This window comes from Spodoptera frugiperda, chromosome 24 (assembly GCF_023101765.2).
Source record: "Spodoptera frugiperda isolate SF20-4 chromosome 24, AGI-APGP_CSIRO_Sfru_2.0, whole genome shotgun sequence".
Taxonomy (NCBI): domain Eukaryota; kingdom Metazoa; phylum Arthropoda; class Insecta; order Lepidoptera; family Noctuidae; genus Spodoptera; species Spodoptera frugiperda.
Genome location: NC_064235.1, coordinates 3,147,985 through 3,163,012, shown reverse-complemented (window position 1 = coordinate 3,163,012; position 15,028 = coordinate 3,147,985). Strand labels below are relative to the sequence as shown.

The window sequence follows — 15,028 nt, the reverse complement described above, 5'->3', positions numbered from 1 at the left end:
AGTTCATCAAATTTATGACTGACTCGCGCACTCAGAGTCATTTAATGGTTACTTAACCTAGTCCTTAGCAATTGTTTTCCATACAAAATCGTTACTAAAGAATAGTTTAAGTAAGCATTAAATGACTCTGAGTGTGGCAGTGAGAGTGTGATTATTTTTTAATATTTTATTGTATTGAAAAGTTGTAATAATTTATTTTTGACCGAGGATAGTACCCAATTGTAATTTTCAAACATAACCCTATCTCCCATTGAAGTCGTGGCAGATACTTTTAGAACTCCTTATATTATAGTTAAGATTGACTGGATTTGTTTACAGTCCGTGCCAAACCTCCGGAGAAGACGTTTGCTGAGCGGATACCATTGGCTCATGAGCTGCGTTGTGTGCTTAACAACTTACTTGATGACGGTAAGTAGAATCATGAAAACACACACATAACATGAAAGAAAAGAAGAAAGAAAGAAATAATGTTTATTTTGCACCGGGCGCGATGCACCAAAAAAAACAAAACGAAAATTAAAACAAATATAAAAGTAATAAAAACATTCACGAATTATTCTTACATAAAAACAGGGGAAAAAAAGTACTACACAATATGAGAAAATAAAAAAATAACATAAAAGTAAAACTAAAAACAACTAAAACAAAAAACAACGTGTCCAATACCTCCACCTCAGTATGAGCTGGGCACCGAAGTACCCAGCACTGGTTTTCAGTTGGCACCCTTTGCAGTGACTCACGGACGGAGATAACATAAAACATGCAATATACCACTCGACATATGTTTCGCTCCTCCACGGAGCATCCTCAGGAGGTGTTGACTCGGCGGCTCCCGCAGCTCGAATTTTTTTTTCGGAATGAAATCTAATAATCTTTTGTTTTGTTATTGTAGCATGGATTCTATTCTCTATATGTATAGAAACTAGCGGACCCGACAGACGTTGTCCTGTCTACACGTCTTTAATTTTGTCGGATCCAATGTAAAACATTCCAAAATCAACAACTACTAATAAATTAAAAAAACATTGTCCAGCGGACAAAATTGTGAATCTAAACCATTCTCAGATCCCCTTGAACACACACAAAAAAAATCATCAAAATCGGTCCAGTCGTTTAAGAGAAGTTCAGTGACATACACACTTACAGAAGAATTATATATATAAAGATAACACATTTATTTCTCTCTCTTATATACTATAGTTGTGCGAAAATCAAGAGCTGACAAGACCGAGGCGATGGAAACGCGACGTGAGATCAGGGGCATACTGGAAGAAAGCATGGAGTTCACCCTCGACGCTAGGCACATTGTGGAGACCTGTGAGTCAACTTTTTTTCCCACATTCTCGCAATTTCACTCACTGCTCGCTCCTACTAATGGAAATATAGGGATTAGGTCTCTGGTAACCGTATTCACACAACGAAACACAACGCAAGCGTTGTTACACGTCGGTTTCTTGTGAGGCCGTGGTATCACTCCGGTCGAGCCGGCCCAGCAGTGCCTTTATGTCTGGTAGAAGAGACCTATAGTCCAGAAGGGTTGTAAAAAAGTGTAATTTTGCCATTAAAATGATAAACGAGGATTTCTTGAGACGAGGATTCGCGTGACATCACTTCTAATTACATTTTATACGTAGAAATTACGCATTTGCGCACTCCTAAACTTTGATTCGTTTTATCTAAGTATTGTTATCTTATATGAAGAAATAAAAAGATACGTGTCTAATATTTTTTCATTACCTAACTGACGGACTAAATAGATTTTTAATTTTCATACCCCATCATCATCCCTAATTACTCATCTTCAGAAAAATGATAATTTTAAACACCTTTCTCCTAGTGTTCGACTTGGCTACCGCAGCTAAAGTCCTACCCGTGAAAGATTCCAAATACCACCACTTTATGTGGAAGGTCCACAGCGATGCACTGGAAAGAACTGCACCACCTGCCCATATGGGTGATTGTAAGTTGAACCCCATCACCTCACGTAGTGTAGAGATTGTCCAGTCAACTGATGGTAGCGAGGTTCACTGTCCAGTGACACACGTACGCTGGTATCGTCATGAGCTAATGTCGACATGTAAACAGTGACTCGTGTAGTGTAGAGATTGTCCAGTCAACTGATGGTAGCGAGGTTCACTGTCCAGTGACACACGTACGCTGGTATCGTCATGAGCTAATGTCGACATGTAAACAGTGACTCGTGTAGTGTAGAGATTGTCCAGTCAACTGATGGTAGCGAGGTTCACTGTCCAGTGACACACGTACACTGGTATCGTCATGAGCTAATGTCGACATGTAAACAGTGACTCGTGTAGTGTAGAGATTGTCCAGTCAACTAATGGTAGCGAAGTTCACTGTACAGGGACACACGTACGCTGGTATCGTCATGAGTTAATGTCGACATGTAAACAGTGACTCGTGTAGTGTAGAGATTGTCCAGTCAACTGATGGTAGCGAGGTTCACTGTCCAGTGACACACGTACGCTGGTATCGTCATGAGCTAATGTCGACATGTAAACAGTGACTCGTGTAGTGTAGAGATTGTCCAGTCAACTGATGGTAGCGAGGTTCACTGTCCAGTGACACACGTACGCTGGTATCGTCATGAGCTAATGTCGACATGTAAACAGTGGTTTTTGCACTCGTGTAGTGTAGAGATTGTCCAGTCAACTGATGGTAGCGAGGTTCACTGTCCAGTGACACACGTACGCTGGTATCGTCATGAGCTAATGTCGACATGTAAACAGTGACTCGTGTATTTTAGAGATTGTCCAGTCAACTGATGGTAGCGAGGTTCACTGTCCAGTGACACACGTACGCTGGTATCGTCATGAGCTAATGTCGACATGTAAACAGTGACTCGTGTATTGTAGAGATTGTCCAGTCAACTGATGGTAGCGAGGTTCACTGTCCAGTGACACACGTACGCTGGTATCGTCATGAGCTAATGTCGACATGTAAACAGTGACTCGTGTATTGTAGAGATTGTCCAGTCAACTGATGGTAGCGAGGTTCACTGTCCAGTGACACACGTACGCTGGTATCGTCATGAGCTAATGTCGACATGTAAACAGTGACTCGTGTATTGTAGAGATTGTCCAGTCAACTGATGGTAGCGAGGTTCACTGTCCAGTGACACACGTACGCTGGTATCGTCATGAGCTAATGTCGACATGTAAACAGTGACTCGTGTATTGTAGAGATTGTCCAGTCAACTGATGGTAGCGAGGTTCACTGTCCAGTGACACACGTACGCTGGTATCGTCATGAGCTAATGTCGACATGTAAACAGTGACTCGTGTATTGTAGAGATTGTCCAGTCAACTGATGGTAGCGAGGTTCACTGTCCAGTGACACACGTACGCTGGTATCGTCATGAGCGAATGTCGACATGTAAACAGTGACTCGTGTAGTGTAGAGATTGTCCAGTCAACTGATGGTAGCGAGGTTCACTGTCCAGTGACACACGTACGCTGGTATCGTCATGAGCGAATGTCGACATGTAAACAGTGACTCGTGTAGTGTAGAGATTTTCAACTTAGTACCAGTAGAAATGTGTTGAATTTGATTACGATAGTATGACTAAAATCTTTTTTGTTTTGTTTTTTTTTGGAATAAGCTCGTAAACGAGCAGAAGGATCACCTGATGCTAAGCAATCGCCACCGCCCATGGACACTTAAAACACCAGAGGCGTTACAAGTGCCTTTTGATGGTTAGGAAATCAGGGTTTTTGGGGAATCGGGGATTGGGAAGAGGGGAGATTGTACTTTCGGTAATCTCACTCACACGTTCACGTCGGTTTCCCCTGAGGCCGTGGTATCACTCCGGTCGAGCCGGCCCATTCGTGCCAAAGCATGGCTCTCCCACACTTATTATTTATCGTATGTTATTTTCGTAGAGCTTCCAGTATACAAAAACCTATTTTTCAGAATTTAGACGAAAGCATTTATCCTGTTTCATAGTCTGAAGCCAGTCACTTGAAAAGTCTTACGTATATTCCATTTTCCCTTGAAGATATAAAAGCCTCGTTGGTCGAGTGGTCACAAGTGTGACTGCCGAACAAGAGGTTTCGGGTTCGATTCCCGGGTCGGACAAAGTATTGCTGGTTTTTTTTCGGTTTTTCGAAAATTTCTCAGTAGTAGCACGGAGCCTGGAATTGTGCCCAGTATATGGCAATAGGCTCACCCCCTATTACATGGGACTTATAACACAAATGGTGAAAAGTGGGTGTACATTGTATAGCGGCATTAAGTGCCGTAATGTGCACCTCTGCCTTCGGGGATAAAAGGCGTGACGTTGTCCGATATAAAATTACTTGACTATTTTCGACCAGGTCCGAAGGAACTGCCGTCGGAGCTCAGACGGAAGGCTGAGGCAGAAGCTATACAGGTGCACGGCTCCAGATGCCTTTGCGAAAATGAGGTGATAGGCAGACCAAGCAGGATACAATTCAACATTGGTAAGTACTTGATTAGTTTGCTGTAATAACAGGCTAGTCACATCGGAGCTATGTAGGTTGTATAGCTCCGTCCCTCTTGCACTGGGTGTGAAATTGTATGTTTGTAAACGCACCCACGACACAGGAGAAAATCCTAATCTGGGGTAAATATGCTGGAGTATATATCCTAAAGTATGCTGGAGTAACAGGCTGGTCACATCTGTTAGGCTGGTTTTATGGGCTGATGCCTGATCCGGAGCTGTGGACTACCTAGCAGGCTTACCAGGGCTCCGGCTCGAAAAGCAGGAGTAGGAACGGGGTGGTTTTTAGTCAGTAAGAGTCGGACACTCCCTCTCGCCTCGCCCAAGGCGGGAGAAGTCGTTGGATGATTTTCCCCCCTGCCGGAGCCCTGGTAAACCCGCTAGGTAGTCCGCAGCTCCGGATAAAGAAGGAGGCTTAAATTCTATATTCAAACGAGCAGACGCATCACTTGATGGTAAGCAAACACCGCCGCCCATGGACACCCGTAACACTAGAGGAGTTACTTGTAGTAAAAGGGAGGAAGATGATTATACTCACATGTCAAAGTCAAAGTCAAAATTATTTATTTCAAATAGACCAGGAAGGCACTTTTGAACGTCAAAGCAAATATAATAATATTAATAACGTCTGTCTGTCGGTCAGTCCTCTAGTTGCTCTATTTGCTCGTTCCAAAGTGTAGATTCCTATGGAGAAGAACGAGCAAGAAACTCCATAGGTTACTCTTTTTCAATCAGGCATCGAAACAGGCATCTCCAGGCTAATAGGTACTGATGATGATGATGATGATTGGTTCTTCTGCCCCAGGTACGTTATCAGAAGACGAGAAGAAGAAGCTCCTACCTTCAGAGCTGAGGGAGTACGAAGAATACAAGAAATGCAAGTGTGATGCCGGTGAACCGAAGCCCGATGCTGGTGGTACGATGTTTTTGTGTTTTTTTTATTCTCTCACATTATCCTCTATTTCATTGTCTGGACTTTAAAAGAGACTATGACAGAGTAGTCGGATAGGAAATGCCGGCCTCATCTAGCTATTTGAAATATTGACGTGTAAAAGTGTTATTTTATAACCTAATTACAGAAATAAATATCATATCATATATCATATCGATGCTTCCGGCAACAAATGTCGTAAACGCCATTTTGGCGAAAATGAGTTAAGAATGCAGCCCTACTTAATTTTTGGCGCTGCGTCGATCTAAAAATGTGAAAAAAATATTCGCCTAAAAAAAATACTTTTAGGTACTCCCAAAATTTTTACTAGTATAATCAAGATTTTTTAGTAAAGATGGTATGTAAAACTCATATTGCTTATAACCGAATAACCGTTCAGGTCGTATAATACAACGTACAAACAGCTGTCGGTCGTAAAAACATGAATACATCATTCATTGTAATTACACCCCACAATCATTTTTAAAACGTAAGTTCTGCTGAGAAACAATTGTCGTAAAGTCACTTGGTCTTGGACAATTGGTTTGAAAATCGAATTATGTAGGTCGTAACTACTCCTAATTTTGTTAATATTCTCATACTAAAAACGGGTCGTAACACAAAAAGTATAAATATGTCGCAATTGTGTTTTATTTTATTGTTTTTATTACAAGTAATGAAAACTCAACTTACAGTCTTAACTTCATTGATTTGCTTCAGATATTTCCATGTTTGTTACATACCATCGCATCAGATCGTGGTGTTTACACTCATTTTTGATTCAGTATATGGTTTTAAAAACCAAACCCAGAACTATTGCATTTTAAAACTGGTGCATACTTCTTACTTCCGTTAGACAAATCGTTCTCCATTGATTTGTTAGTGGTCGTAAATACCAACTTCTTGAATTTTCTGGGGTGTATGTAGGGTTGCCAACTTTTTTTACAAGAAATAAAGTATATTTAGGTCTGAGAAGGAAAGTAAACAGTATTTTAGAAAAATTAACAGTATTTTATTTTTTTTTTTTAAATATGTGTGAGCGTCTAACATTTAACACTGTGTAGTGTTAAGCATTTTGAAAACAGTATTTTGTATACTTTATTATTGTTCAACAGTAAAAAGTATAATTTAGTGAAAAACAGTATAATACTGTTTTTAACAGTATAGTTGGGAACCCTAGGTGTATGTCCAAACTAACTTTTGAAATAAGGCTTTGACATAAATAGCAATAATATATTATGAAACACCATCGTATTTTACGTATTTCTTGTATAGAACACAATTTTACAACTTTTAAAGTTAAAAAGATATAAGCCAAAAACGAAATTATTTTTTGTTTTTCGTTGATTACCAAAAGTGCTATTTTGGTGATTACGACCTTTGTTGTCGGAAGCATCGATATGCAAATGGCTTCTGCTAGCGGCTTTGGCTGCATTCCCGTGGGATAGAAAGTAGCCTACGTGTTGTTCCAGATCATAATCTACTCTGTTCCAAATTTCATCTCGATCCCTTCAGCCGTTGCTAGTGTAAAACGAAGTATTGCTGGGCTTTTTTCGGTTTTTCGAAAATGTCTCAGTAGTAGTACGGAGTCTGGAATTGTGTCCAGTATATGGCAATAGGCTCACCTCCTATTACATGGGACTTCAACATAAATTGTGAAATGACCGTAATGAGCATATTAGCAGCACATTTTCGTGAAAGAGTAACAAACAAACATACAAAATTTCGCATTTATCATCTGAGTAGGATTCCTAACTAGGGTAAGGTTTTGAGATTTTTAAATTCTCTCAAAACGTGCAAAAATCGTCTCTGGTGGAAAATCAGTTTAAGTAGGCAGTCCGCAGCTCCGGTTATTTCCATCCCTGGACTCAACGATGATATTTTCCTTACAGACGCGCCCATAGATGATGCGATGACGGATTACACGGAGGCGACCGATTACTCCGCCTTCACGTATACTGATGAAGTGGGCGAGGATGACGGGGAGGAAGAAAAGGAGAGTGTTTAATACTTTCGCTAATCATCATCATCATCATCAACCGAGAGACGTCCACTGCTGAACAAAGGCCTCCCCCTTGGTCCTCCACGTAGAACGACAAGACTTCAACAAGATGACTGCACGGTTGGCGCGGTGGCTGGGCAACTGGATGCCGTGCAACGTGTCGCGGGTTCGATTCCCGCACGCAACAACTCTTTGTGTAATCCACAGATTGTTGTTTCGGGTCTGGGTGTCATGTGCATGTGAAATTGTATGTTTGTAAACGCACCCACGACACAGGAGAAAATCTTAAAGTGGGGCAACGTTTTAAAAAAAATAAATAAATAAATAAACAAGTCGCCACCTGCATCCACTGGCTCCCCGCCACTCTGACGATGTCGTCGGTCCACCTAGTGGGAGGTCTGCCCACGTTACGTCTTCCGGTCCGCGGTCGTATATATTCCGTATGACGTCATCAGTACGCATCGCATGTAGGCATTGCCGATGATGCGGTCCGTACGATGCGGATCAGTGGACGCAGTTGTATGAGTTTCTATATAAGACAAACTGAAATCCGTTGCGTGCGATGCGTACGATGCGGGCCTGCGGACGCGTACCTTTAGAAACTGTTTTCTTGTAAAATATATTATTAATTATGTGTGTGATTACATATTTATTGTATCTGTATTTATTACTATTAGACATTTCTTTTGGTTTGCAGTGAGAAACCGCAAGATGGCGCTTTTCATAAGATCTCTTCCAATCACAGTCACTTTTCAAAAATTTACGTTTTTTGAGAAAAGAAATTGACGTGTCTGTCAAACCTAACTTGACTGCACGATTGGCGCAGTGGTTAGGCAACCGGTTGTCGTGCAACGTGTAGCGGGTTTATTCCCGCACGGAGCAACTCTTTGTGTGATCCACAAATTGTTGTTTCGAGTCTGAGTGTCACGTGTATGTGAACTTGTATGTTTGTAAACGCACCCACGACACAGGAGACAATCCTAGTGTGGGGTAACGTAAAAAAAGAGAAAAATTTGAAACCATTTTAGGTACGGTACCTACACAAAAATCTGAAAATCTAATTGAGTATGCTATTTTAGTATCCAACTATAAAATGTTTTTAATTCATTCATTTTTACTCATTTCTAGTCATGTTTGTATCTCACCTACGCTTTTGTTTAAATAAAAAAGTCTTAATCTGATACAGTTGTTTTATTTTAATATTAGCGACCCGCCCCAGTTTCGCATGGGTGCAATGGTGTTATATTATGCATGTATTATACATATAACTTCCTCTTGAATCACTATCTATTAAAGAAACCGCACTAAAATCCGTTGCGTAGTTTTAAAGATTTAAGCGTACAAAGGGACATAGGGACAGAGAAAGCGGCTTTGTTTTATATTATGTAGTGGTACATATAAATTAAATAGGAGTTTCCTTTTGTAATACTGAAACAACCGCTTTTTACTACATGCATATAAATATATTAAGTACAGGGCCCGATCTAGGGGAGGGGGCTAGGGTAAAGTTTAGATTAGTTCAGGTTTAGGTTAGGTTCTCAAATTGAATAAACCAGTTATTCAATTTGAGAACTTCGCTATTGTAATCTTCAAACACAACACTACCTCCCATTAAAGCTGTGGCAGATACTTTTAGAACATAATTATACAATGCAATATGCATACACCAAAATAACATTCCGTTTGTTTAGGCTAATCTCTGAAATGTCTGGACTTATTTTGACGGCACTTTTGTTAGCAGGTAGCTGATGAACTAAGGATTAACTTAGGCTACATTTATTTTAGAAAAAAACCCTTAACCGACGAGTATGCTTGAAAAGACTGATTACTGTTGATGAAGCGAAAGAGGTGTGTAAGATTCGTAGCAATTGACGTTCCGTTGTCTCTGCCTACCCCCATGGGAGACAGGCGTGAGGTTACCTATGTGGATGTTTCTTCAAAAACCTTTAACTTTTATTGAAGAAATTATTTATTCTCCCGCGTTATTAAGCATCGTGGTAGCTTATTATCATCCTTATTTTTATTGGATTGGTTGAGAGCAGTGTCACAGTCACAGCTTAATTTATTGAAATCAAATTTTGTGTTTCAATCGGCAGAATTGTTAACTTTTGGTTGAACTTAATAACGCCTTTAACTTTTAGTGAGTTTTTTGAAGAATCATCCATATATATAACTACGTAGTATAAAACAAAGTCGCATTCTCTGTCCCTATGTCTCTTTGTACGCTTAAATCTTTAAAACTACGCAACGGATTTTGATGTGATTTTGATTTGATGCGGTTTTTTTTTATATGTAGATAGAGTGATTCAAGAGGAAGGATTATATGTATAATACATACATACGTAATATATCACCATTGCACCCATGCGAAGCTCGGTCGCTAGTATATAATAAATTCAAAAGCTGTATTCTATAAAAAGTAATTATTGTACGGACGAAACAGCAACAGCTACTGTAAATATAAACATGTATCCAAAGTCAGCCAACGATTAATCAAATAAATAATGTACTGTCAGATTGAAACGTGTTTCATTTCAAACTCTTTTTAAAAACAAACAATATTATGTATTGGTATTCATGGTCAGGCTTTCTGATTGCGTGTCCCGCCAAAATTAATAGTATTCGGTTTTTTTTTTAGGGGGGAAAATTATCCAATGACTTTTCTCGCCTTGGGCGAGGCGAGAAAAGCCCCAGTAAACCCGCTAGGTAGTCCGGAGCTCCGGTAGATAGGTATCCTAGCAAATAAAATAATCTATTTTTAAGGTTGCTTTTCCACCGTACTATGTTAACTACATATACGCTATGTTACGCTACGCTCATATGCTACAAAGATGTAATAGCTAAACTGTGAAACTATGTGACCGTTTCCACAGATACTAAGCTATACAGTAGCTGTGCGAGATGCGCCGCCGTAAAGTATCTGTGCGAGAAACATGCACAGCTCGAGTATGCGGTGTATCGATAGTAGTGAATCCATCCATTGCAAGCATCTTTCCATATAAAAAACATAGCAGGTGGAAACGGACTCAGCTAGAGTCCGTTTCCACCTGTGCTAAGCTAGCTATGTGTACCAATGAATATGCCACAGCAACGTAGCATAGTATATCTCTGGTGGAAATCACCCTGAAACTTTTGTAGATTTTCGAGTGCCGACCTAGCAAAATTCGTACCGCCTTAAACATTTTGTTCACGCATTAACAAAACTTTCCTTTGACCGAAGTCACGACATCCTACATCCTTCCATCTCGCTGCGAACAAATGAAACTCCTATTGGAGACAGGCGTGAGGTTAATGTATGTATGATGGTTGGCAGGCCATCCAGTATTTATCGAAATAAAAACTGGATTAACGAAGCCCAGTCCCTTCATTCGACTGATTCGACTGCACGGTTGGCATTGATGGTAAGCGATCAGCACCGCCTATGGACACCCGCAACACCAGAGGAGTCACAGTTGCGTTGCTAGCTTTTTAAAAAGGAATACGCTCTTTCCCTGAGGGTTTGAAGATAAGAAGCTGGTTCCTAGTTATCTATTTATATTAATTTAAAACATATACGCTTCGAACGAGAGTAAGGAATTAGGAAAATAAATAAAACCACTGAATACAGCATTCTCATATTTATTTATTTTATCAATACATAAACTTGTGCTCATAGCAATTTATAAAAACATTTCATCTCGTTTCTATATTATAAGTTAACTTTAAATATCGTGAATCCATTTTTTATTAAGTAAAAATATTTATTTAACCTCCATTTTTTGTTTGACGTTTCAAAATGTCAATCATCACAGATTATATAGTAAGAAAACAGATTAAACAGATAAGCGTAGACTAAATAAACATTCTCTCAATCTCTTTTGTATTAAAAAAAAAAACAGTATAATTAAAAATAATTAGCTATAAGTTCTCTCACTTTAAATTGCAGAAAATTGCTTTATAATATTGAAAGTGACAAGTAAACTAGTGAGACATACTAAATTAACTAAAAAACACATATAAGCACGCTACTCATGATGAAGAGTCCCTCTGTGACTCGAAAGTAGTAGAGCTTTTCTCAAATAATGTACGTGAGAAAACCGTGATTTTTTAGTTAATTTAGTAAACTAATGAGTTTAATTTTTACTTTATGTTGAAAAGTAGACAATTCTTGACCAAATTATTAGGTAGGTATGTATAGTTTGGGCCCATAGATATTTTATACATAAAAATAGGTAACCTATCACAGTTAAACAAAACCAAGTTAACTTAGGAATTTAAATAGACTTTAGCATTTAAGGAAAACCTGATTATTTTAAGATTTATATTTGAGACTAACGCTCAAATACTGAAACGCTACTCAATTTTAAGCTGTACTTAAATATCGTGCTATCTCTGTCATTTTATAAAGAATTGATAGTAACAGAACTAGTTTTGAGAGCGTCTTCAAATTGAGTAGCGTTTGAGTATTCGGATATAAATTGCTTGTAGTGAGTCCCAATTATAATGATTCTTTTGGTCGATTTATCGCATTTAAAAAGTACCATATTGAATTCGAATTTCTGTAAAATCTTTTAGAACAGAACTATATTCGATATTGCAAATAAAATAAGCTGCCTACATTTTACTGCATTTGTCAAAAACTAATATTTCGCACACCTAGTAAAATATTGGCACATTTACGGTTTTCATAGTTTACCTGACTTGTTTAGTTTTTAGTTTACTGACCAATGAACCGTTGTTTTATGTGTGTGAAACTATAATAATGTAGTATAATGACACTTACGACCTCTCTCGATGAATATGGAAATAAATAGATTAATATGCACTTTTAAACACGTAAACCATATAAAGTCAATTTCGCATTTTTTGCAGATGTGCCAATATATTACTAGGTGAGCGACTTGCTAACGATTGTTATCTAGTTGTATCTACAGCAAGCAAATCCCGCAACTGTAATAATTAAAATTCGTAGAAAAACAGTCGAAAAACATCTTAGACTTAGCAAATAAAGTAGAAAATCTACGAAATTGTACGCTTTAAAATTATTGTGACAATATTTAGGAATATTATGAACACGACAGCTTATTGTCGGCCATATTTAAAAATTGTTTATCATTTAAAGTAAGGATCCACAGGCCCGCATCGTACGCATCGCACGCAACGGATTTTAGTTTGTCTTGTATAGAAACTCATACAACTGCGTCCACTGATCCGCATCGTACGGACCGCATCATCGGCAATGCCTACATGCGATGCGTACTGATGACGTCATGCGGAATGCGTACGATGCGGGCCTGTGGACGCTTACCTTTACGCGCCGAATCTATCGCCGTCCTTGTCTAGTAGTGTATACAGCCTACAAGATAATTATTTTTGGTGTGGCAAAATTTTCATATTGTGTGATGACAGAAGTCGTACATAGACGATCGACGAGCAAATCAACGGATGACGTCATAAATTCTTCATAGCACATGTGAAGTTTACATGTTTACACACTTTTTTTAGAAAGCGATAATATCTACATAGACTGCAAAGGAACATTTGAGTAGGCCTTTGATTGTACCTACTTTAATAATAAATGCATATTTTTATGAAGGCCTGTCAAACGTGGAAATTATGGCGATGGCAATTCCTACTTATATAGAGGAGGCTTATAGTCTAACAGGACTCTTAGTACGAGTTTGTTTTACGTTGAATGAAAACGAAACGAGAACGCGTCCGGCGCTATGATTGGCCGGCGCGAATGAACCGACCAATCAAAGCGCCGAACGCGCTCTTATTTCGATTACTTTAAGCGTAAAGCAAACTCATACTAAGGGTACTGAGGGCTTAGTACCAATTTGTTTTACGTTGAACGAAAGCGAAACGAGAACGCGTTCGGCGTTCTGATTGGCCGGCGTGAATGAACCGACCAATCAAAGCGCCGAACGCACTCTCGTTTCGATCTTGTTCAATGTAAAGCAAACTCGCACTACGACCTCAGTAGACTGTCTTGGGCCGTTGCCGATTTTGACCTGGGGCCTTAGTCTGCTATTACAATTGTGTCAGAATGGTCGATCTGTGCAAGAGGGACGGAACTATACAACCTACATAGCTCCGTCCCTCTTGCACTGCTCAGTGATCGACCATTCTGACACAATTGTAATAGCAGACTAAGGCCCCTGGGTAATATCTTAAAGCTAGATTGACTGAGACTAGATTTTTATGTTGTCACTCATCCTTTTGCCGTAAAAAGTAATCAAATGAAACTGTAATTAAAAAAATATTACCTTTGACTTCACAATTATATAAAAAAATACCTATAAACAAAAAACGATTTAAATGAATTAAGTAGGTACACATAATAATTAATACTGTCAATTTTCATTGTAAAAGTAACATCAATAGATTTTATATAAAGAAAACTCTTTGTTTCTAAATGTAGATGTAGATTAGATACAGTGCAGTACGCCGGCACTGATTAGATACCTATTTGTGTTAATTTGTGAAAATATTTGCAATACAAGGTTTCGTGTCGAGATGAATACAGTGATATGCAATTACAATAATTTTGCTTTTATATACATTCAGCCAAGTTATTTAGTATGCAGGTAATAAAATAAAGATAGATTCAGTACAGAGACAGCAACCATTGGTTGTCTAGCGCCGACTGAGTTACAAAAGATATGGCTTCGTTACAAAGCGTACAATTTAGTATAACAATAGCTACTGTCTCTGTACTGAATCTGTCTTTATTTTCTTACCTGTATACTAAATAACAACTCAGTACTAAAATACTACAAAATAAAAATGTATACATAATAGGTATTTAGTTGCGCGATAGTTGAAAGCAACTATTTAGTTGATTAGCTGACTAGACCGTCTACACCTCATGAGCTACTGTTTACATGTCGACATTAGCTCATGACGATACCAGCGTACGTGTGTCACTGGACAGTGAACCTCGCTACCATCAGTTGACTGAACAATCTCTACACTACACGAGTCACTGTTTACATGTCGACATTAGCTCATGACGATACCAGCGTACGTGTGTCACTGGACAGTGAACCTCGCTACCATCAGTTGACGGGACAATCTCTACACTACACGAGTCACTGTTTACATGTCGACATTAGCTCATTGCGCGACGTCGCCCAACATGTTAAAATTATTGCAAAACATACAATTTTACCCGACTACGCCCAATAAAAAGAGGGTTAAGTTTTTTATAAGTCTATTATTGCACTTCATAGGTTGTTGCTTAAAAACTAATTTGTTTAAGATCATTGTTTGTTAAAAACAGAAATTAATTAATGAAATGTTATTGTAATGGATTGTATAAGTTTCTGCTTGTCTGACAAATAATTTGTCGGACATATTTACGAAATATGTCATTAAAGTTGAGAGCAACTTAATTATAAAAGACATTTATAAACAGATTTTTATATCCATTAAGGTACGCGTCCACAGGCTCGCATCGTACGCACCGCACGCAACGGATTTTAGTTTGTCTTGTATAGAAACTCATACAACTGCGTCCACTGATCCGCATCGTACGGACCGCATCATCAGCAATGCCTACATGCGATGCGTACTGATGACGTCATACGGATGTCAAAAATCCAAGTGAAAGTAGGATCGGCAATCCAATTGC

General features: G+C 38.8%; 3 protein-coding genes and 1 long non-coding RNA gene across 11 annotated transcripts in view; 2 read left to right on the top strand and 2 right to left on the bottom strand.

Moving 5' to 3' along the window:
• The window catches only part of LOC118279009 (cilia- and flagella-associated protein 91-like), a 29,023-nt gene extending 20,429 nt beyond the window's left edge, over positions 1 to 8,594 (top strand). Inside the window, exons 19-24 of one of the 2 annotated variants that reach the window (XM_050703453.1) lie at positions 319 to 408; positions 1,201 to 1,317; positions 1,838 to 1,960; positions 4,335 to 4,460; positions 5,286 to 5,396; positions 7,304 to 8,594. In XM_050703453.1, coding sequence (XP_050559410.1) covers positions 319 to 408; positions 1,201 to 1,317; positions 1,838 to 1,960; positions 4,335 to 4,460; positions 5,286 to 5,396; positions 7,304 to 7,419 — 683 coding nt within the window. In that variant the 3' untranslated portion in view covers positions 7,420 to 8,594. The remainder of the gene's footprint in view (positions 1 to 318; positions 409 to 1,200; positions 1,318 to 1,837; positions 1,961 to 4,334; positions 4,461 to 5,285; positions 5,397 to 7,303) is intronic. The other variant, XM_050703454.1, reaches the window with a different exon arrangement.
• Positions 1 to 15,028, bottom strand: part of LOC118278720 (alpha-centractin) — an 800,945-nt gene that overhangs the window by 80,483 nt on the left and 705,434 nt on the right. Inside the window, exons 18-19 of the mRNA XM_050703710.1 lie at positions 14,444 to 14,470; positions 14,136 to 14,334 (exon numbers count right to left, since the gene is read on the bottom strand). The gene's annotated coding sequence lies outside the window, so the exon portion shown is untranslated. The remainder of the gene's footprint in view (positions 1 to 14,135; positions 14,335 to 14,443; positions 14,471 to 15,028) is intronic.
• The window catches only part of LOC118279032 (synaptic vesicular amine transporter), a 418,685-nt gene that overhangs the window by 80,483 nt on the left and 323,174 nt on the right, over positions 1 to 15,028 (bottom strand). For 2 of the 7 annotated variants that reach the window (XM_050703644.1, XM_050703637.1), the window contains exons 18-19: positions 14,444 to 14,470; positions 14,136 to 14,334 (exon numbers count right to left, since the gene is read on the bottom strand). The gene's annotated coding sequence lies outside the window, so the exon portion shown is untranslated. Of the gene's footprint in view, positions 1 to 11,015; positions 12,652 to 13,406; positions 14,471 to 15,028 lie in introns of those variants that run through there. The other 5 variants (XM_050703643.1, XM_050703642.1, XM_050703641.1 and 2 more) reach the window with 3 other exon arrangements.
• LOC126912263 (uncharacterized) lies at positions 1,983 to 2,746 on the top strand. The gene is made up of 2 exons (XR_007706878.1): positions 1,983 to 2,240; positions 2,459 to 2,746. It is a non-coding gene; the product is annotated as an uncharacterized LOC126912263 (long non-coding RNA).